At 56.0% G+C, this 22,359-nt stretch overlaps 1 protein-coding gene across 1 annotated transcript; it reads right to left on the bottom strand.

The window, feature by feature from the left end:
- Nucleotides 1-209: 209 nt before the first annotated feature.
- Nucleotides 210-14,571, bottom strand: SLC48A1 (solute carrier family 48 member 1; the record flags this gene model as incomplete). The annotated part of the gene is made up of 3 exons (XM_084277401.1): nt 210-993; nt 3,256-3,423; nt 14,433-14,571. The coding sequence occupies 3 exons, from the start codon at nt 14,569-14,571 to the stop codon at nt 857-859; spliced, it is 444 nt and encodes a 147-aa protein (XP_084133527.1). The 3' UTR covers nt 210-856.
- Nucleotides 14,572-22,359: the final 7,788 nt, after the last annotated feature.

The raw sequence follows: 22,359 nt of genomic DNA, 5'->3' as shown, positions 1-22,359 counted from the left end.
AATGGGGGGAAAGAAAACTGGCAAGATGCATGGTATGGGCTGGGAGGGATGGGGGGACCTCAGTCAGAAAGGTGGGGGGGATGCAGGGAGCCGAGCCAGAAAGAGGGGGGGATGCAGGGACCCTGGCCAGAAAGAGGGGGGAATGCAGGGACCCTGGCCAGAAAGAGGAGGGGGGATGCAGGGACCCTGGCCAGAAAGAGGAGGGGGGATGCAGGGACCCTGGCCAGAAAGAGGAGGGGGGATGCAGGGACCCTGGCCAGAAAGAGGGGGGGGATGCAGGGACCCTGGCCAGAAAGGGGGGGGGATACAGGGACCCTGGCCAGAAAGAGGGGGGGATGCAGGGACCCTGGCCAGAAAGGGGGGGGGATACAGGGACCCTGGCCAGAAAGAGGGGGGGGATGCAGGGACCTCACCTCTCCCACCCCAAGGAGCAGAGCAGTGCAAAGGGAGCTGACTCCCACCCAGCAGGGCTCCTCACTCCACACGCCCGAGGAGGAAGGTGCTCGGGTGCTGCAGCTACCAGGTCCAGACCCACAAGACCCCCTGATTTCCTCCTCAGAGGTGCCCTGGAGTGGGAGAACCACCAATAGCAGCTCCAGGCCTGCTGTGTGTTAAGCAGGTGGAGTCTCTCACCTCACCACCAGACACCAGACACAGAAGGACTAGACTGACATCGTTAGCCGAACGTTAAATGGTTGAGTAAAAGCAATTAGGAAAAAACCCCTACTGCAGACAGACAGACCAAGCAGCACTGGGTGGGATCCTTCTCTCTGCCCCTCACACATCTCTGGTGGGTACCGTGCCTCTGGGGGCAACCAAACATCCAGCACCTTCAGAGAGGATTGAAGTCCAAGGCTCAGAAGTCACTGAGGATGCTGATGTCTGCAAACTCGTTCCTGTACCGGTAAGAGTAGAGACTGAGCAGGAAGGCCCATTTCAAGGAGATGAAACTCCACACACACGACAGGTAGTAGCTTCTGGGGTCAGTCAGGGCTAGGAGACAAAAGGATACAGAGAGAGGGGTTAAAATCCCATCAATCCCCTTTGTAGTCCCACCAGGAAGACCCCCAAACTCAGTCCCCCAACTCCCTGGGAGCTTTCCAGCCCACAGCCAGACCCTGGTTTGTGAGGGAGGTTTCAGCAGTGCCTTCATCTCAGCTCTCTTTACTCAGACCACAGCCTGAAGCTCCCTGTCACCTCCAGGAGCAGGAAGGGTCCCCCAAGCAGGCACCCCAAACTCTCCTTGCTTGGGAGGGGGATGAAGCCCACGTGAGTTCCTGGCTGGCAGAATCACACAGCTCAAGGCAACAACTCCAAGGTGCAGCACTTCCCTCCTCCTGCCTTACTACTCCCTTCTCTCTCCTTTATCTGTGGTAAAACCCTCTGCTCAGGGGTTACTTTGAAGTCCAGTGGGTTCAGTTCTGTTTTTCTGAGTGTGGATCAGCAGCCTTGGTCTTTAATTTCAGCCTTTCAGGGGGGGTTGGTTCTAGAGACATCAACAAATTTGAAATACACTTGCATAACCTAAGGCAGAAAAGAATTCCACCTCTGAGCACAAGCTGCTTGGTCAGGATTGAAAGATAAAGATGAATTGTTTTGAAGAATACACACCCTCCTCCCCCCCAAAAAAGTGCTTACTCAGTAAATCCCACTGGTTGAATGTATCAATCCTCAACTTAAATAACCTAAACTGGAATAACCTAGAATAACCTAAACATAAACTGGATTGTCCTCAACATAAACTGGAAAAACCTCAACATAAACCAGAACAACCCCAACAGAAAACTGGAACAACCTCAACATAAATAACCATTGATATATTTTTACATAAATACCCATTTAGATAAATACCCAGTGCAGATGTTCTGCTTTCCCCCAGGATTAAGGCTTTTCCCCTAAAATATCCCCATTTCCCTAAAAAAAAAAAAGAAGAAAAAAAGCCCCAAATATTCCCCCCAAACACCCAGTTTTTCCTCATGTCCCCAGGAAAGGAGGTGATGGGAAAATATTTGCTTTTCTTTTTACATTTGTTATTCCTCAGGATGGGGGATGAGTGTATTTTCACAGCCTTTCACTAGGCTGAAGCTCTTAAATCCCTGTGGGGAGGGTTATTTAGGTTTTGGGGGGGGGGGTTATGACCCCAACACAGCTTGTCCACCCCCAGGAGTACACCCACCACAGGGCTCTGGGTGGCCAGGAGCCCAAATGCAGCATGCAGCAAACACCAACAGCTCCTAACAAAAACAACCCCCCCCAAACTTTCTCTCTTTGGTCTAGTGCCAAGCAAATACTGGGAGGAATTATGTGACCCCCTCCTCGTTAATGATGTTAAATATTTGATGGCAATGGGGTTTTATATGCTGACTAAGTTTAGAAGGCATTTTCACCCTGCTGCCTTGTGTTTGGCTTGCAGTATCCTCACCCACCTGCTTTACGAGCGCTGAAGGGACAATGCTTAGGAGCACTGGCTTTATTTGTCCTGGAAATAAGTAAATTGCTTAAAAGGACTCGTTTTATTTGTCCTGGAGAGAAGGAAATTCCAGTTCCTATGGGAAACAGTTCTGGGAAATGCAGACTGGTTACAGCAGTCCTTTAAACCAGGCCTGTGCAGGCAGGGCTCAATATCTGAGGTGCTCCAAGGGACCACAGGCATTGGGCAGGGGAATTACTTGTGTCATCAGAATGAAATCAAGGGCAGCACAGAATCATAGAATGGCATGGGCTGGAAGAGACCCCAAGGGTCACAGAGCTCCAACCCCCTGCCACAGGCAGGGACACCAACCTCCAGGCCTGGAGCTACACAAGGTTGCCCAGGGCCCCAGCCAACCTGGCCTTGGACACCCCCAGGGATGGATGGGGCACCCACCCCCTCTCTGGGCAGCCCCTCCAGCCCCTCACCACTCTCTCTGCAAAGAACTTCCCCCCAGTCTCTCCTCTCCCCCTTCCCTCCTCCAGCTTCACCCCATCCCCTTGTCCTGCCAGTCTCTGCCCTTTAACAAGCCCATTCCCCTCCTGTTCCTCTGCTCCCTTCAGGGACTGGGGGGCTGCAGTGAGGTCCCCCCACAGCCTTCTCTTCTCCAGGCTGACCCAGCCCAGCTCCCTCAGCCTCTCTCCGTAGGGGAGCTGCATCCTTGCACCCCTCCCCAAAATATCTCTCTGCACCTCTCAGGAGTGATGGCAGGAGCACCCCTGGATTCAAACCCAGCTCTGCTTCAGCAGCAATCCCAGCATCATTCCTCCCCACGAAGTACTTACACTGGTGCTTGGTGATGGCCAGGACGAGGAAGGAGCAGAATCCCACCACTGAGAGAGCTGAGAAGAGGATCCCGATGAAGAGGAAGAACCTCAGCCCTTTTAACCAGGTCCTCCAGTAATCCTGCACATACATCACATGCGTGATTAGGGCCCAGAGCGCCAGAACACCTGCTCAATCAGACAGCAAGGGCAGTCAGTACCGGGCACCGCACTCCAGCACAGCCAGGCGGCTACGAAACAGAAGCTCATTAACCCCCCAGGGACAGGAGGGGAAATACCCAAACCAACAGCTGCCTGCACAAGCCCCCCACACCCTCCACATCCACCCCAGATTCCCTCAGCCCACTGTAAGACACCCATCTTGCTCCTTGCCTGGGTGTCCCCAAGTAACTTGGTTGTTTTCCAGACCCGTTTCCAGCAGCTTGATGGAATTCTCTGAGCAGCTTTTAGGATATGACACAAGATGCCCTCAGCCAGGCCCAGTGCAGCCTTTGGCAAGGGCCAGGCAGCCCCTTGTACACACAGAGGTGATGAAGGGCACCAGTGTGACCACAGATTTTGGACACCTATGTCAAGACACACAGGTCCTGGTCAGCACCGAGCATTCCAGCCTCTCCAGTGAATTCCACTGGGGCAAATCCCCTCCCAACACTGCAAGCTGTTGGAGTCAAGGGGTGAACAAGTTCAGCTCCCAAGTGATTCACAGGTGTCCATCTACCTTAGGGAAGGGAGGCTCTTCAGAGGGGTCTGGACAGGTTGGATCCATGGGATAAGGCCAATGGGATGAGGTTTAACAAGGCCAAGGGCAGAGTGATGCACATGGGATGTTACAACCCCCAGCAGCTACAGGCTGGGAGCAGAGCAGCTGGAGAAGGACCTGGGGGTGTTGAGTGACTGACCATGAGCCAGCAGTGGGGCCAGATGCCCAGGAAGGCCAAGGGCATCCTGGCTTGTGTCAGACCCAGCGTGGCCAGCAGGGCTGGGGAGGGGATTGTGCCCCTGGACTGGGCACTGGGGAGGCTGCACCTCCAGTGCTGGGTCCAGTTCTGGGCTCCTCAGCATCAGAAGGACATTGGGGTCCTGGGGTGAGTGCAGAGAAGGGCAACCAGGCTGGGGAAGGGGCTGGAGGGTGAATCCTCTGAGGAGCAGCTGAGGGAGCTGGGGGTGTTGAGCCTGGAGAAGAGGAGGCTGAGGGGAGCCCTTCTCCCCACCTCCCCTGCCCTGCCAGGAGGGTGCAGAGAGGTGGGGGATGGTCTCTTCAGCCAGGGGACAGGAGATGGGACAAGGGGCAATGGGCTCAAGCTGCCCCAGGGCAGGGGCAGAGCAGATGGGAGGGGAAAGTTCTTCCCTGAAAGAACTGTGGGGGATGGGGAACAGGGGCCTGGAGCAGGAGCAGGGCCTGGAGCAGGGTCAGGGCCTGGAGCAGGAGCCTCCTGCCCAGGGAGGGGGCTGAGTCCCCACCCCAGGATGTGTTTAAGACAGGTGGATGAGGTGCTCAGGGGTCTGGTTTAGCACAGGACGGGTCCAGTTGGACTGGATGATCTCAAAGCACCTTCCCAAGCCCGTGACTCTCTGAACCACCCGCTCACAAGCTCAAACCCCCCCCAACTCCAAGCAGCATCACCCCCTCCAACCACCCCAAGCTGTCCCCCTGGCCGAGCCGCAGCGCTGACGGGTCCAGCTCAAGCTCCTTAAGCTGCCAACTCAGCCTAAAGTCAGCCCAACCTCACACACCTAAACCACCCCACTCCCTTTGCCAAAGACCTTGGCAGCACCTCTGAAATGTGACCCTCCAGTGCTGCAACTCCCTGGCTTCTATTTCTCCTTCCCCATCACCTCCCTTCCAGATTTTATTTAAAGGGCAGCAGAAGAGGGGGGGGGAATTAGGGGGAGGGGGAATAATAATTAAAAATAAATAAACCAGCACCACCAGGCTGCTTTATATGGCATCATCCTGCACTCACACAGACCTCCCTCTGCAGCTCCTCCTCAACATCAAAGGGAGTGAGAACTGGCCTTGCCCACTGCAAGATAAACATTTGGATCCTGAGGACAGCCACGAGTCTTGCCAGAGCTCGTTTGTTACTGGATAAGGTCGTTATTCCAAAGGCTTGGAAGAAGGTATGAGAGCAGAGAGGAAAACAACTGCATCCAAAGCCCAGGGATGTCCTGGATTTGCTTTGTGGCTCCTCAGCAGCTCTCATCTCATTTCCAACAGGTTTTCCTGTCTCACAGACATGGGATGAGCTGCAGGCTTGTGAAAATAAAAAAGCTCAACACACCCCAAGTCAATCCCAGGCTCCACAGAACCCCAGCAATGCTTTTTTGCCTCTTTGGTGGCTTGGGATGGAGCAAAGAAAGTCATCATGCTCTCTGGAGTGGCCTGTAAAAGAGGTGGGCAGAAAAAGGACAAGCTTCAAAAGAAAAACATGCCAAAGTGAAAGCAAAAGCACTCAGGGTGCAGTAAAAACCCACAGGGAAAGGACAGACACCCAGGGCAGACGGAGCTCCCCAGTGTTTTATCACAGGGAAGAGGAAAGGCAACACCAGTCTGTTAATTCATCTGTCCTTAACCCTGTATGAGTGTGTTCTCTGGCTGTGGGCCATGAGGATTTGAGCTCTGAGACTCTCAAATCAGCTACAGATCCAGCTTTTCCATGGTGGATTCCAGCCCAACACACGCCTGGGAGAGATGGGGTTTTTGGGGAGCAGCAGATTCTGTTCCCCATCGCCCTGGTGATGCTCCTCAAAGAGCCTGCCACGGGATCTGGTGGGAAAGCCTGTCCCTCAGCCCACTAAACCACCACTTCCTCAACTCCACGTTACCTTTAGCTTGCTTTCTAGCAAGTGCAAGCCACTCTTTTTTTCTTTAAATAAAAAAAAAGGGGAACTTGTGTTTTTCAGTCAGCAGAACAAGCTGCTCCCCCCACACCCCCCCCCAGGCGATGACTCTGCACAATTCATCTGAACTGCTGAGTCAAGCTGCTGGTGGTTCCACACCAGAAGTGCTGGTGATGCTCTGAAAGCTCTCTGTGGCCAGGGCAGGGGCAGCACATGATCTTCCCCCCCCCCCCCCCTCCTTTACTGCCCCTGACACAGCACTTGAAGCTGTTGAGCATCCTTCACACACCAGAGTCGCTGCCTCACATGTGAGTCAGCAAAAGAAAAGGGCTTGTGACAAACTTCCCCACGTGCTGGAGGCCCCAAGGTCTGTCACACGGTCAGTAAAGATGGGGCATCCTTTTCCAGGCAGCTCAGCCAACATCCCATCCCCTTCAACACCACGTGAGACAGAGGGGAAAGAGTCTCCTCCAGCTCCAGCTGGGCGCTTGCCTCCTCTCCCTCACACTCCTACAGCTCTCAGATCCTTTGGGGAGACCACCTGGCTTGCAGAGCACTTGGTTTCTCTTTTTCTTTACTCTAAAAAAGGCAGAGCAGCACTCCCAAGAGGTTAAAGGAGCTCCCAGTGCTGTCTGAGGAGTGTTAAAATACCCCCATGGGCAGCACGTGCTCAGGAACAGGCAGAAGGGAGAGCAGGACGTGCTGTTTTAATTGCTTCATCCCCTCAAACTGAGCTGGTGATCAGATGGGCACCTGAACCTCAGCAGAGAGAGGGAAGAGTCCCAAAAGACAGCAAACCCCCCTCCTCTGGATGTCTAGGGACACATGGGAATAGAAGGGGCATAGAAGGGGGGATGAAGTTTGGGCCTGGGTGAACCTCATGAGGTTCAACACTGCAAAATGTGAGGTGTTGGACTGGGGCTGGAGGGATCCCAGACTTGGATACGGGCTGGGAGAAGAGCTCCTGGGGAGCAGCCCTGAGGAGAAGGACCTGGGTGTCCTGGGGGATGAGAAACTCCCCATGAGCAGCAGTGGCTCCTGCAGCTGGGAAGGGCGATGGGATCCTGGGCTCCATCAGCAGAGGGGTGGGAGCAGGGACAGGGAGGGGATTGTTCCTCTCTGCTCTTCCCCAGGTGGAGTCCTGTGTCCAGAGCTGGGGAACCCAGTACAATGTGGGGCTGGTGGAGAGGGGTCAGAGAAGGGATATGAGGGTGATTAGGGGGGCTGGAGCAGCTCCCCTATGGAGAGAGGCTGAGGGAGCTGGGCTGGGTCAGCCTGGAGAAGAGAAGGCTGTGGGGGGACCTCACTGCAGCCCCCAAGTCCCTGAAGGGACCCCAGGAACAGGAGGGGAATGGGCTTGTTAAAGGGCAGAGACTGGCAGGACAAGGGGATGGGGTGAAGCTGGAGGAGGGAAGGGGGAGAGGAGAGATTGGGGGGAAGCTCTTTTCAGAGAGAGTGGTGAGGGGCTGGAAGGGGCTGCCCAGAGAGGGGGTGGGTGCCCCATCCATCCCTGGGGGTGTCCAAGGCCAGGTTGGCTGGGGCCCTGGGCAACCTTGTGTAGCTCCAGGCCTGGAGGTTGGTGTCCCTGCCTGTGGCAGGGGGTTGGAGCTTTGTGACCCTTGGGGTCCCTTCCAACCCAGCCCAGTCTGGGATTCTATGATACTGGAGACATGAGAAACCTGGAGCAGCCTTGGAGTGAGTTTAGCTCAGTCCTGAAAGGCGAGTTCAAAAGCAGGGCTGTGACCTCCTCCAGCACATCCTCATCTCAGTGTTTTGATAAGCCCTTCTGAACGTTTGGCATCCTTCAAGCCCAAGTGAAACAAAACTTTCCCTTTCTCCAAACAGAAAAACAAACCCAGGGATAAACAAAAGGTTCTCTCAGCCTCCCCCAACTCCCCTTTGCTCATCACTGACCGATCCCAGCAAAACAAGCTGCATTGTTGACCAGGAATAACAGCCCAGCTGCCTCCCCTGAGGTCAGAGCAGCCAGAGGCCAAACGTGCCAGGCCACGTTTACACGCTGTGGTAGGACACTGTGTAACACATTAATGGGCGTTACAGATTCCAGGGAGGGGAAAAACACACACAAAACCCCCAAGAAACACCAAAAACCCTCCAGCTAACACACACAGAGCAGCTACTCCACACTAAGGATCCTTTTCCCAGCCCTCTGATGCTCAGCAGACACGTGGATGATGGCAAAGCTGATGACAAACAACATGACAACATGGAAAACAATGTTAGAACCTCCTTGTGTAGCCCTGGAAAATATGAAACCTGTGGTGAGCAAATACAAGATGATTTTCAGAGCCTTTCCCATCCAATCAATCTCTCCCTTTACACACTCCCTTACTCCAAGGATTAGGAACAGCTCCTCTAAACAGAGCCTGAGCTTTGCTGACCCACCAAAGGTCCTGTGGCCACCTCTAAGCTTGGAGAACTTTGCCCTGTGTGGTTGGATCCCTGATGGGGTGTTTTCTTCCAGGAGCTCAAGCCAAGCTAGTTGGGTTTGGGAAGAGGTTGAAAAGGGGTTTTCTTGAGCAGCTCTTGTGCCAAAATATCTGGGGATCAGCACTGAGCTATTTCAGCTCTGGAAGGAGAGGAGTTTTGGGAGTGTTCTAGTACAAAAGGGGTTTCCACTTGGCAGAATCTCCCTGTGGATATGTGAGATCCTGTGTGGTACCATTCCAGGGGGCTTTCCTTTAGAGGAAAGCAGGTTCAGACACCAGTTGGGAGGAGAAAAGGTGGTGTTTGCTCATCCTTCAGCTTCTGCTCAGGTGTTTGCAGAAGGAAGAACCAAGACTCAGAGATTTTGGATGCTCTGGGCCTACCACCACTCATGTTTCAGCACCTCATTTCCCAGCAGCATCATGCCAGGCTCATTAACACCACCACAGGACTCTCCCTTTCTCCAGACCATGGACCAAAGAGGCCACAAGCCAAACCCTCACTGGAACAGTCTGCAGCTCCATTTTACACACAAATCCAAGCAGCACAGAGCGTTTTCACTCCATAACCACAACAGGAGATACCAGCCCTGGCTGGGGGGAACAAGCCAATTTGCATAAATGCATCTAATAGATGGCAAGTTAGATTAATTACCAGAGCATCACTGCTTCTGCACGCGACAGACACCGTGTCCAGCACCAACTGCCTCCACTGACTTTCACTTAGCAGATATTTCTCAAGTTTGGATGCCTAAAAAGTACATTTTTGGGTGTCACCCCCCCCCCTTGCAGCCCCTTTAATACCTGTTAGATTCACAAAGCACAAGCTCTGATTTTGCCAGAAATATCCCAGCAGCTTGGAAACAGCCAATAAAGTCTCTTTGGAGCGATGGGGAGGGGGCAGAAGATAATAATAATGAATAAAAAAATCCCTCTCTATTAAATTTGAAGAGAGATACATACATGAGAACATTAAAAGCCACTCAGGAAAGGGCTAGAATCATCCTGGAAAGGTTTAATTACTTGCTTCTCTTTCAAACTGCCCCTGGCAGAATGGAAACAGTGAAGCTGTTCAGAGATTCATGGGCTGCTTAAATAAAATAAATTCATTTAAGGCAGTGAGGGGAGAAGGTCAAACATAGGAACAAGCAGTAAATTATAAGAGGTGCTGTGAGCAGCTCCAAATGAAACAGTAAACCACCAAGCTGGCCAGGATTGACTCAGGAATGACTTTCAGGGGCTTTAATTGATCAGGTCATTAAGCTGCTCTCCCTGGGGTTATCGGGAGCACTGGGCTGGGTGTTCCTGCTTAAAACAAGGAGAGGATCTGGTTTAAGATGATCCTGAGCCTGGAGGTTGATTTAAGATTGTGAGGATTAGGGAGTTGATTTTACCAGGCATTGTGGTGGTGGTGAGGGGGGTGTTAATTCTTCTGACTGGAAAGACTGGAAAGGTGGTTTGCTCAGCACCTGGAATGACCCACTTCTGGTTTGGTAGGTGGAGGTTACTGAGGGCTCTGCTGCCACGCTCAGCATGGCTGTGTTGGGATGGATGATCCAAGGCTTTCCTTCAAATCACAGGGAAACACCTCAGAGCCAGAGAAAGTCAGTGTGAGCAGCAGCAGGGGGGAGATTTCAACGTAAAACAGAGCAGGAATGGTTCTTCCAGGAGGTAAGAAGATATACAAACTGATTTACAAAGACATCAATCCCTAACGAGGCAGGAGTTATAGGGGTGAACACCCTAAAACACAGCGTGTGTGTCCCCCAAACCAAAAGCCTGTTGAGAGAAGCTGCAGCGTGGCTGCGATCCACCTGGGCAACAGGCAAGGGGAAAGCAGGGACCAGCACACAGGAGGGGGTGGGAAAACTGGGAGGCTAGTTCAAAACTCCATCCACAGCTACAAACAGGCTGCAGAGAAGGCTGGCAGGCAAATCCTTGGCTTAATCAGAGGCCTGTTAACGAGGAGCTGCTGCAAAGCTGCCAGGTACACCAGCTGAAACAATGTCCCACCCCCCCTCCCACGCAGGGTGTCAGAGCTCCCAGCTACAACAGCCCCAACTACAACCCCCTCTCGGGTGTTCTGATGGTTTTTTGAAGCTTCTCAATGGGGAAAAAAAAAAAAACAAACATGAAGGGGCCCAAAAAACCCACCCCAACTTCCCCCAAAACCCACTAAAGACAATCACAGCCCCCAGCATGTGGGGGTTGGATGTCACGATGGCACCACAGCGCAGACTTGAGCTGGGTTGCAGGTTTTGGGTGGGGGGAGTTGTCTTTCCATGCTGGGTTATCCCCTAAAAGCTGGAGGCTCAAAGATGAACTGAAGGCACAGTTTGCCCTTAATATTAATATTAATGTCCCCTCATTGACAGGCTGGATTTTAAAGGCTCTCTCATACATGAGCAGGTGTATTCCCCACTCCTTCCTGGCCTCACCACCATGGGGAGAGACATAAATACCCAGTTCAAGGGTGGGAGCATAAATAAAGCCCAAATTCTTGGAGCATGTTCACCTCCTGAGACATTGAGGGGGCAAAAAAGCCAAGCAGGCAGGCAGGGAAAGGCAGCTGTGAGACTAAGACGATGGGAACCCCTTAGATTGGCTTCGCCTAACGCCTAAACATGCATCTCTGCATCTGTTTCTCAGGCTTTGTGATCCTACTGCAGCTGAGGTTCAACAACAGCAAGTGGAGAGTCCTGCCCCTGGGAAGGAAGAACTGCTGGAATCAGGACAGGCTGGGGGGAGCTGTGGGGGGGAAGCCCTGAGGAGGAGGACCTGGGGGTGCTGGTGGGATGACAGGGTGGCCACGAGCCAGCAGTGTGCCCTGGGGGCTGAGAGAGACAAGGGGATCCTGGGGGCATCAGGAGGAGTGTGGGCAGCAGGTGACAGGAGGGGATCGTCCCCCTCTGCTCTGCCCTGCTCAGGCCCCACTGGAGTGTTGTGTCCAGGTCTGGGCTCCCTGGGATCAAAGGGACAGGGATCTCCTGGAGAGAGTCCAGAGGAGGGACAGGGAGATGCTGAAGGGGCTGGAGCATCTCCCTGTGAGGAAAGGCTGAGTGAGCTGGGGCTGTTCAGCCTGGGGAGGAGAAGACTAAGGGGGGACCTTATTCATGTTTATCAATATCTGAAGTATGGGATGCAGGGGGAATGGGCAGCCCCTTTGCAGTGTCTGTGGGGACAGGACAAGGGGTGATGGGCTCAAGTTGGAGCACAGGGAGTTCCCCCCCAATCCAGGGAAGAACTTTTCCCCAGTGAGGGTGAGGGAGCCCTGGGACAGGCTGCCCAGGGGGTGTGGAGTCTCCATCTCTGGAGAGATTCCAGCCCCATCTGGACACCAACCTGTGCAATATGAGCTGGGGAGCTGCTTTGGCAGGGGGGTTGGACTCTCGAGGTCCCTTCCAACCCCTGTGATCCTGTGATTCTACCTACAGACATTCCCACTCTACCTACAGACAAGGACAAGACATTTGAGCCCTTAAATTGACAAGAGCCCAACTGAACTAACAACCTCTTGTTACGTTTGGTTCCTCCCTTCCCTCACTCCTCATTATCTTAACCAGCTTTGGGTGACCTTAACCAGCACACAAACCTGCTCCTCCCTGCAGCCAACAGCCTGAATAACTTCAGCACAGCCTGGACAGGGTGATTCCTCCCCCTCTGCTTTCTCACCAACCTTGTGAAACACAGAGCTGGGAAGATTCCTCTGCAAACACAAAGGTGTAAAGCCTCAGTTCTTGTTGGCTTGGGCACTTCTGGGCTCTGCCACCCCAACTTTCCTCGTGCCTCTTAGTAAGTGGAGATAAAGGTGTTGGGATTGTCTCATTCCAGCTGGAAGGAAAGCTTTTTGGGGGTAGGGGAAGCAGAGAGATGACCACAACCCTGCACACCACAGCTTCTCTGAGAAACCTGAGGGACTGGGCAGCGCTGGTGTTGCTCACACCCCAGAAACAAGCCAGGCTCTTCACTAACTTCACCTCCTGCTCTCCCTCCAGGCACTTACTCATTAACTCAGCCCCATAACGAGGGCAGGCATCTGAATCTCACTGCTTTCACTGAACACCAAGATGCACCTTCACAGCTTCTGGCCTGTGACAAACAGCACACACTCCAGAGCGTCCAGCACAGACACTTTCAGCAGGTATAAAGGTCAGGAGGCTGGTGCTTTGCTTGGCTTCCCTGGAAACACAGAGCAATGATTGACTCCCCCGGACTAAAAATCTCCTAGGGAAGTCAGCAAAGTTTCCAACTTTAACCCCAAAATGAAATTCTCATCCCAGGAACCACGCTGGCTGGGGTATGGGGCTTCCTGTGACAGCCACGTGCCTCTGCAAGCTGAAAAACTTGTCCAGGTTTGTGCTCTGTGGGTTGCACAACGTCGTTAACTAAAGCTGCTCCACCACAAAACCCTTCCTGGGACCAAGGAGAAGAGGAGGAGGATTGCATCCTCACCACCAAGGCTGTGAAACACACAACCCTCCCTCCTCCTAAGGGATGAGCATCAGCACCCTGCATGTCCCACAGTGTTGGGTTTGGGGGTCCCAGGCTGCATGTGCTGCCGGGTGCTGGGAGCTCCAGCCTCCCAAACAGGTTTCTGTTCAAAGTTGCTCCCTCCAGGGAGCAGCGAGTCCCTCCCTGAGGTCAGGAGGATGACAAAAGCATCCCCAAAAAGGGTTCACAGCCCACCCTGGGTCCCTAAACCACATCCTGCTGTCACCCACCCTACCCACTGTGAGGAGCTTTGTCCCCAGAAGCTTCTGCTGACTTGGCTGCCCCGGTGGAAGAGGTGGGCAGGGTGGAGGTCAGGGTATCACCATGTGGCACTGGCCAGGTGATGTTCCAAGGGAACCATCAGCGGTGCCAACACCACCAGCACCTCCCCTCAGCGCCAGCCCCCTCCCCCAGCACCTGCACCCCCCCTCAGCCTCCAAACTCCCCCAGTGCTCGCCCCCGACTCAGCACCTCCCTGCCTCAGTGGCACCCCTAAGCCCCCACACCCCCCCAGCACTTGCAGCCACCCCTAAGCCCCCACACCCCACCCAGCACCTGCACCCACCCCAGCACCTGCACCCCCCCCAGCACCTGCACCTGCCCCAGCACCTGCACCCCCCCCTCAGCGCCTGCACCCCCCCAGGGCCCACACCCCCCCAGCACCTGCACCACTCCCCCAGGGCCTGCACCCCCCCAGTGCTTGCCCCCACCTCAGCGCCTCCCCGCCTCAGCACCCCCCCTCAGGGCCCGCACCCCTCCCAGCACCTGCACCCCCCTCAAGGCCTGCACCCCCCCCAGCACCTGTACCCCCCCCCCCAGCGCTCGCCCCCCCCTCAGGGCCCGCAGCCCCCTCCCTAAGCCCCCGCACTCCCCCAGCGCTCGCCCCCCCCCTCAGGGCCCGCACCCCTCCTCAGCCCCCGCACCTCCTCAGGGCCCGCACCCCTCCTCAGCCCCCGCACCTCCTCAGGGCCCGCACCCCCCCCCAGCACCTACACCCCCCCTCAGCCCCCACACCCTCTCAGGGCCCGCACTTCCCCAGCACTCGCCACCCCCTTAGCACCTGCACCCCCCCTCAGCCCCCGCACCCCCCGTCAGGGCCCGCACACCCCCCCCCAGCCCCCGCACTCCCCCAGCGCTCGCCCCCCCCTCAGCGCCTCCCCGCCCCCCCTCAGGGCCCGCACCCCCCTCCAGCACCTGCACCCCCCCTCAGGGGCCGCAACCCCCCAGCACCTGCACCCCCCCTCAGGGCCCGCACCCCCCCCAGCACCTGCACCCCCCTCTCAGCCCCCGCACCCCCTCAGGGCCTGCACCCCCCCCGCCCAGCGCTCGCCCCCCCCTCAGCAGGAGTCGCCCCCCCCCCCCGCCCGCCCCATCCCTTCTCCCCCCGCCCCCTCGTACCCGAGAGCCCCCCCGCCGCGGCCGTGGCGGGCTGCCGGAAGGCGGGCGCCAGGCTCCAGGTGAAGAAGGCCGAGAAGCCCATGAGGGCGCCGAGCGCCGCGTAGGCCAGGCGGAGGGCGAGCTGCCGGCCCACCGCCATCGGAGCGCCGCTGCGCCGCCCGCCCGCCCCTCCTTCGCCAGGCCCCGCCCCGGGACCGCCCAGCCACAGCGCGCCCCCTGGCGGCCGGGGGGACCGAGGGGAGGCAACGGGGGGGGCATGGGGGGGTTATGGGGACACTTGGGGGGGGTGGGGACACGAGAATGGGGTGTGGGGATACGGGGATGGGGATGGGGACATGGGGGTGGTCGGGACGTGGGGATGGGGACAAGAGGGGTGGGGACATCGGGGGTGGGGACGTGGGGGGGGGGATACAGGGGAGGGGATACAGGGATGAGGACAAGGGGGCTGGGGGCACGGGGGGTTGTGGGGACACGGGGATGGGGACATCGGGGCTGAGGATATGGGGGGTTGTGGGGACATGGGGATGGGGACATGGGGGCTGGGGACATGGGGGCTGGGGATATGGGGGGTTGTGGGGACACGGGGATGCGGGCTGGGGATATGGGGGGTTGTGGGGACACGGGGGGGTGGGGGTGTGGACACAGGGATGGGGATGCAGGGGGCATGGGGGAGTGGGGACACGGGGATGGGGACACGAGGGGGTGTGGGGGTCATGGGGGAGGATGGGGACGCAGGGGGCATGAGGGACACAGGTCGATGTGCAGGAGCAGGGACAGGAGGGGACATCGGGGACATGGAGGCCAGGGGGGGGACACAGGGGTCACAGGACATGGCAGGGAGGGATGGGAACATGGGGGGGGCAGGGGAGATGCAGACATGGGGGTGGGGACACAGGGAACAGTGGGGTGTGGAGACGTGGGGCGGTGAGGATGAGGGGGGACACGGGGAGTGTGGGGACACAGGAGAGTGGGGGGAGATGGGCTGACACAGAGGCAGGGGGGTTGTGGAGGGGGCACAGAGGCGCAGGGTTGGGTGGGTGAGACAGGATGCCCGGGGACACGGGGACACACGGGGCTGGGGCAGCACCCAGGGCTGGGGACTTTTGCTTCCCCTCTCAGGGAGTTTTCCTCCTTCTGCCAGCACCATCCCTCTGGGCTGTGGGACTGTGGTCTGGGGACACCTCAGAGGAAGTCCTTCAAGACTTTTGGGGCTTTTCTCTTCCCTTTTCCTTTCCTTCTTTAACTTTTTAACCTTCTGCTTTTCCTCTCCCCCCACGTTCAGAGCTGCCAGCTGGGTTTGGCTGCCCTTAAACCCAGGGGGCCAGGAACCTGGGATGCTGCTGGAGACAAGAACGGGCTGTTTCCACCTATTCCGGATCAATTATTCATTGTGCTTATGTAAGCGGCGCATCGTCTGCCGCTCCAGACCCTGCCCACACCCTGGGAATCCATCCCTCGCCCCGTTCCAGCTCCTAATGTGTTTTCCCTGCGTTTTCCGGCTTTAGTCTCCACCAAGATGATCTTTCCAGGCCTGGGAAAAGGGAGTTTGGCTGCAGAGGAGTCGCTGCTCTAGATGGCAGCAGCCTCCTTCCCTTTCAGCCTGAAACATCCCCAAACAACATTTCCCTTTCCCTCCCTCCCTCCTCAGCCAGCCAGGGCTTGAAAACCACCACTTCAGGACCTTCTCCCCATGTCCCCATGACCCACCATGGCTCCATCCTCTCCATATCCACCTGGTAGGTGCTCAAGGCTGCTGTTACGTGTCCCCAAGATGTTTCTTTGGGCTGGACAAGCCTCACTCCCTCCTGGAGAAGCTCCAGCTTCCAGCCAGCCTCCCAACCTCCCACATCTTGGTGGCCTCCTGTTGAATTCCTTTGAGTTACCTGATGTCTCGATCACACCGGTGGCCCCAAACTGGGCACGGAATCCTGATGTGGTGCAACGAGTGTTGAGTGGAGGGGAACAAGAGAAAACCCATCAAAGACCATGGGGAGGATGTGGAGGAGCCTCATTTTTTTTGGAGGGCCATAGAATCATCGAATCATTCAGGCTGGAAGAAACCTCCAAGATCATCAAGTCCAACACCGCCACGTCAACTAGACCACGTCCTGGGGTGCCCTGTCTAGGTGTGTTTTGAACCCCTTCCAGGGATGGTGACTCCACCAACCCCCTGGGCAGCCCAGTCCAAGGCCTGACCACTCTTTCACCAAAGACATTTGTCCAAATCTCCAAGCTAAACCTCCCCTGAGACAACTTGAAGCCATTTCTCATCGCATCCAGGCGGACGCAGCGGTGCGGACGGACACACCGCCTCTGCAGAGGTTGATGATCATCAGGGCTGAGGGGATGTGGCTGAGGATTTGTCTCCACCGGTTCAAGAGCAGGTCATGGGAGGTGAGAGAGGAGAAAATGTTTATGCAGCCTGACCGACCCATGAAGCCTTATCACGTTCTTGGCTGAGGAACTGGAAAATTCACGGGGCACGGAGGAGACACGGCGCTTCGGGGGCTGAGCCGTGGGGCATCATTCCACACGCCCAGGATGCTGAACAGGCATCGGTCACGGTCACTGGTGGGAACACAGATAATCTTGCAGCTCGTTTGGGTTCAGCAACGTCAAGCCTGATGCCTCCTGGGGCTGAGCACAGCCCTCCAAGGCTTGGTGACATCAATACAACATCAGGGATGGATTCATGGATGGATGGATGGATGGATGGGAGGAAGGGAGGGATGGATGGAATAGTGGGATGGATGACTGCAAAAACCTGAGTGCCACTGCTTGGTTGTGGCATAAAAAGCCTGGAGACCTGCAAAAAAACCCCCATCTCCTTCCCTGACTCCTCCTGCAGCGATGGCAGGAGTTACGGTGCTGTGGGCACGTACCTGAGGGCGAGATAAGCAGCAGCATCAGCAAACACCAGGCAGCTCTTCCCTGTCAAAACAGGTATAATCAGCTCCATCCTCCGTTCTCTCTGCCCAGACTCTTCTCACACCTCATTTTCTGCCAATTACCCAGGAGAAATTTGGAGACGGTTGTTTTTTCCGGGGTGTCATCCCAAATCTGCTGAGTCCAGATTTAGCTGGTGCCAAAGACAACAAGATTTTGTGGAATAATTCTTTATGGGTGGAAAAAAAACCCCTCTCCGACCTGATGAGAAATGAGAGAGTCTGGGGGCTTGGGGGGGGCGGGGTTTGTAGATGGTCAAGGTTCCAACTGTTCATTGAGGGAAGATCAGGCCACAGCAGAAAGTCACCCAGAATTATTTTGGGAGATGTAATAAGGGGAGCAGGTTTTGGGGAGCGGATTTATCACTTAGACCAAGCTTGGAGGTGGTCAGTGTGCCTTTTAAAAGGCTGGTGGGGGAGGTCTGGAGCTCGCAAGTGGGTTGATGTGTCTCTGTGATGGGTTTGATGTCTCCCTGTGATGGGTTTGTTGGGTGATGGGCTTGTTCCCATAGAAAACAACAGAGCAACGAGGCAGGTAAATACCAGGAAAGAGTAAGTGCTGTTTTGGGAAGAGGAATAAAGTGGCCTCGTGGACACATTGATTTCTAAAGAAATCCATTCTGCTGTGCTCCTTCACTGATGGGATGGAAATGACTCTGCTGCATTAATACCAGATGAGACTTGAGAGCTGGGGGGAGAGATTGGGGTCCCCCTGAGGCACAGCAGGTCTGGGTTGGTGCATCCCAGCTCTGCAGGAGATCCCAGAGGGATGCTGAGATACGGGGCAGGTTTTGGAGGATGGGTCCATCCAGGACCTTGTCTCAAGGCTGCTGGTACCAGCTCAGATGGGGCACGGAAGTGGAATCAACGCAGAGATATAAGTCAAGCTACAAGCTGACACCAACAGAAACCTGAGGAAGAGGAGCAGCGTGTGTGTGTCTCTGCGTCAGAGGCAGGATGAGCGTGGTGATGCTGGTTGTGATAAGCACCCAGGAAGGGCTGACATCACCCTGGGTTGGCTGCTGCCGGTGCAGTGCATGTCCCAGCGAGAGAAACGGGCACTTCAGGGCATGAGTCACCTCCTCATCCCGAGGGAAAGAGCTCAGCCAGCTCAGGAGAATCGCACCCAAGAAGCGATTGCACCCTAAATCCCTGCCAGCACCGGGACAGCAGCCGGGAGCGGGCACCCCAATGCCCAGATAGTCTGGTTTGGGGCAGCCAGAGGCTTTTTTTGGTCTGTTCTGTGTCACAAAACAAAGCCAGGCTGATCCCCAGGTGGAAGGACAGTGCCACCTGCATCAGCATCCCCCCAACAACCCCCCAATCTGCAGGAGGTAACGAGAAGCTGAGCGCACGTGGAGGTGCCGGGAGGGGGGTGGGATCGGTCTGTACATCCTCCTTCCTCATCCAGGAGATAAATGCCATCACTGGACAAGAGCCCTGCACCACCTCCAGCTTTTTGGGGGTGCTAAACTGGAGGAGATGTGATTTCCACAATCCCCTGAGCCCTCCATCCCCATCACCCTTGCCCAGGACCTGTGTCTTTTCTGGGACGAGATGAGTTTGGAGCATCCTCAGCCAAGCGTTGGGGCAGGAGGTCACTGGACACACTGGAAGCGATCACAACCTCCAGCTGGCCCTGGGATTAAGATGCTGAGAAGCTGCTGGAATTTGCATGGCCTAATTAAGGATTCACTGAGCAGACACAATGAGCAGAGCGGGAGCTGCTGCCCCGCCGCTCGCTGCGTGTCTCCCATCGAATTGCCAATCACACTGCTGGGGAATCCCATCCCTCCGTGGGATGGGGTGGGAGCCGTGTCCTCCAGGCCCTGGGATGTGGGGTTTAACACCCTGTTCTCAGCTGAGTGGCTCCTTGGGCTTTGGGAGCTGTCTGAGGCTGAGTTAATCCCAGCGTCGTGTCCTGGCTGACCGCAGAGCCAGAGCCGCGGGCAGGGGAAGGAGGGATGGCTGCCAGCAGCTCTGCAGCTTCCAGGGACCTTTTCCAAGCTGTTTGGGGCTGCTCTGCATTAGTAGGAGCCCACAGCAGCAGCTGCTGCCCACACTGGGATGGACGCACTTTCCCTGGGACACCCCCACCCTAGGACACCCCCACCCTGGAACACCCCCACCCCAGGACACCCCCACCCTGGGACAACCCCACTCTGGAACACCCCCACCCCAGGACACCCCCACCCTGGGACACCCATACCCCAGGACTCCCCCACCCTGGGACAACCCCCACCCTGGGACACCCCCACCCCAGATTACCCCCATCCCAGGATGGACACTCCCACCCTGAGACACCTCCACCATGGCACATCCTCACCCTGGGATACCCCTACCCTGGGACACCTGCACCCCAGGACACCCCCACCCTAACACATCCCAACCCTGGGACACCTCCACCTCAGGACACCACCACCCTGGGAAACCCCCATCCCAGGACACCCTCACCCCAGGACACCCCTACCCCAGGACACCCCACCCTGAGACACCCCCACCCTAAGACAACTCCACTCTGGGACATCCCCAGCCTGGGATACCTTCACCCCTGGACACCTCCACCATGGGACACCCCCACCCCAGATTACCCCCATCCCAGGATGGACACTCCCACCCAGAGACACCTCCACCATGGCACATCCTCACCCTGGGATACCCCTACCCTGGGACACCTGCACCATGGGACATCTGCATCCTGGGACACCCCCACCCCAGGACATCCCCACCCTGGGACACCCCCACCCTGAGCAACCCATCTCCCAGGGGGTGGAAGACCCCCAGGGCAGACTCGATGGACACAATCAGCCAGGGGGAAGGAGGAGGAACAGCTGCAGATGCCAACACAGAGGCTCCTGCCCAGCAGCTCGGATTTGTCCCGCTGTGTTCCTCCCCCTAAGGACATTCTTCCACTTCTCCACCCAAAACAGGCTTCCTGGCTCCTCAGCACCTCCCACAACAGCAACCCCAGCTGGGATCTTAATTTTGCAGAGATTTGGACCTTGGCCCTTATCCCCTACCACTACCACCAGCACCCTCTTGCCCTTTCTCCTGGTTATCGCTCCTGGCTGCAAAGTCACAGCAACAGCTGGGAAACAGCCGGTAAATCCGGATGAGGCATCGCCTTCCTCCTCCTCCTCCTCCTCCTCCCTCCGCCCTGTGCCGCCGCCGTAGGTGGGAAAGCTGGATGATGGCTGGATCTAGGAACAAAAGGAGGAAGATCATGTTTTTGGAGAGCTGGCTGGTATTTTTACCTCCTCACCTCTTACAGATTCGTTCTTGAAGGTCTTTTGAATCACCTTTTTATTCTTTCTCCCCCCTCCCCGGGAAGGATTCCTGCCCCCCAGCCCCTCTTCATCCCCCTCCTGCAGCTGAAGGCTGTTCCCCTGGGCCTGGTCCTCCCTGCCCTGGGCACCAGCTCCTCTCCAGCTCTCCTAGAGCCCCACAAGGGACACGGAGGGGCTCGGAGCTCTCCCCAGAAGCAGCCTTCTCTTCTCCAGGCTGATCATTATGGTCTGGGGTTCTGTAATTCAATGGAATTAGACCTGCCTGGGACCATCCACAGCACTGGTGCAGAGGTGCTGACACCCACGAGTGATGGACTGGGTTAGACTTCATTTTAGGCTTAAGTTTGGACTTATTACTACTCAAATTATGATCCAATTAGCCATTATAAGTGGCTAATGTGGCTAAAGTCACTACTAAACGACTGTGGCAGTGAAAATAATACCTATATCCGCTTTATTTTCCCCCAAAAAATAAGGCCAATAAAAAAGTGTGTACACTGACTCGTGTTAATTGAAGAATATCCACTAATTCTGTGCCAATCAGGAGATAAAAGGCGGGAGTGGAACCGCTTATTAAATTACAAATCATGAGGCCCAAAGCCCGCGGATTGTTTAAGGCCGAGGCGCTGGCGGAACTGCGTCGGAATAATAATGTCACTGGGGAAGTGGCATTCATCAAAGTAATGAAAATATAAATTAGGAAAGGCTCAGCCAATAAAAAAAAGGGAAATATATAGAGGTGGAGGAAAAGAAACGCATAAAGCAGCTGCCTTAACGAAGGGAACGACACGCTCCGAGCGCGGTAATTTAGAGCCGTTTTCCCTGGAATCATATTTTCAACCCCGATTTGTTATCTCGTCCTGGAAAGCCAAAGGGATGATAAATAGAAGAAGGTTTCTCTCCTGTAACCATCTGGCAGCAAAGAGACCCAGAGTGGCAGCACAAAGAGTTCGGCCATTTCTTCTCCAGGTTGTCCTGCGCCGAGGCGCTGCGGCCTAGTGCTGATTTCCATGAAACGATGGTGAAATAAGTGGGATTATGGGAAAAACAGACTGTTGGAAAACCCCAGCCTAGTTCTGCGTATAAAAGGGACAGGGATCTCCTGGAGAGAGTCCAGTGTAGGGCTATGTAGATGATTAAAGGCCTGGAGCATCTCCCCTGTGAGGAAAGGCTGAGGGACCTGGGGCTGTTCCGCCTGGAGAGGAGAGACTGAGAGGGGATCTGATCAATGGGGATCAATAGCTGAAGGGTGGGACACAGGGGGCCATGGGCAGCCTCTGCTCAGTGTCTGTGGGGACAGGACAAGGGGTGATGGGCTCAAGTTGGAGCACAGGGAGTTCCCCACCAATCTGGGGAAGAACTTCTTCCCAGTGAGGGTGAGGGAGCCCTGGGACAGGCAGCCCAGGGGGTGTGGAGTCTCCTTCTCTGGAGAGATTCCAGACCCATCTGGACACTGACCTGTCCTAGGGACCCTGCTTGGGCAGGGGGTTGGACCCAATGATCTCTGGAGGTCCCTTCCCACCCCTATGAGTCTGTGACTCTGTGAACCCCCTCTACCTTTGGGTAACAGCCACGGGGGGAAGGATGTTCCAGCATTTTGCTGCCTGTACGCCCATGGTTCCTCCCTCACCAACATCCCCTGTGCTCCATGTCACCCCCAGCACTGCTATTCAGCAGATCCAAGCTCCTTCAAGC

Source organism: Gallinula chloropus, assembly GCF_964237585.1.
Source record: "Gallinula chloropus genome assembly, chromosome: 31".
Taxonomy (NCBI): domain Eukaryota; kingdom Metazoa; phylum Chordata; class Aves; order Gruiformes; family Rallidae; genus Gallinula; species Gallinula chloropus.
This window is presented reverse-complemented; position numbering and strand designations above follow the sequence as displayed.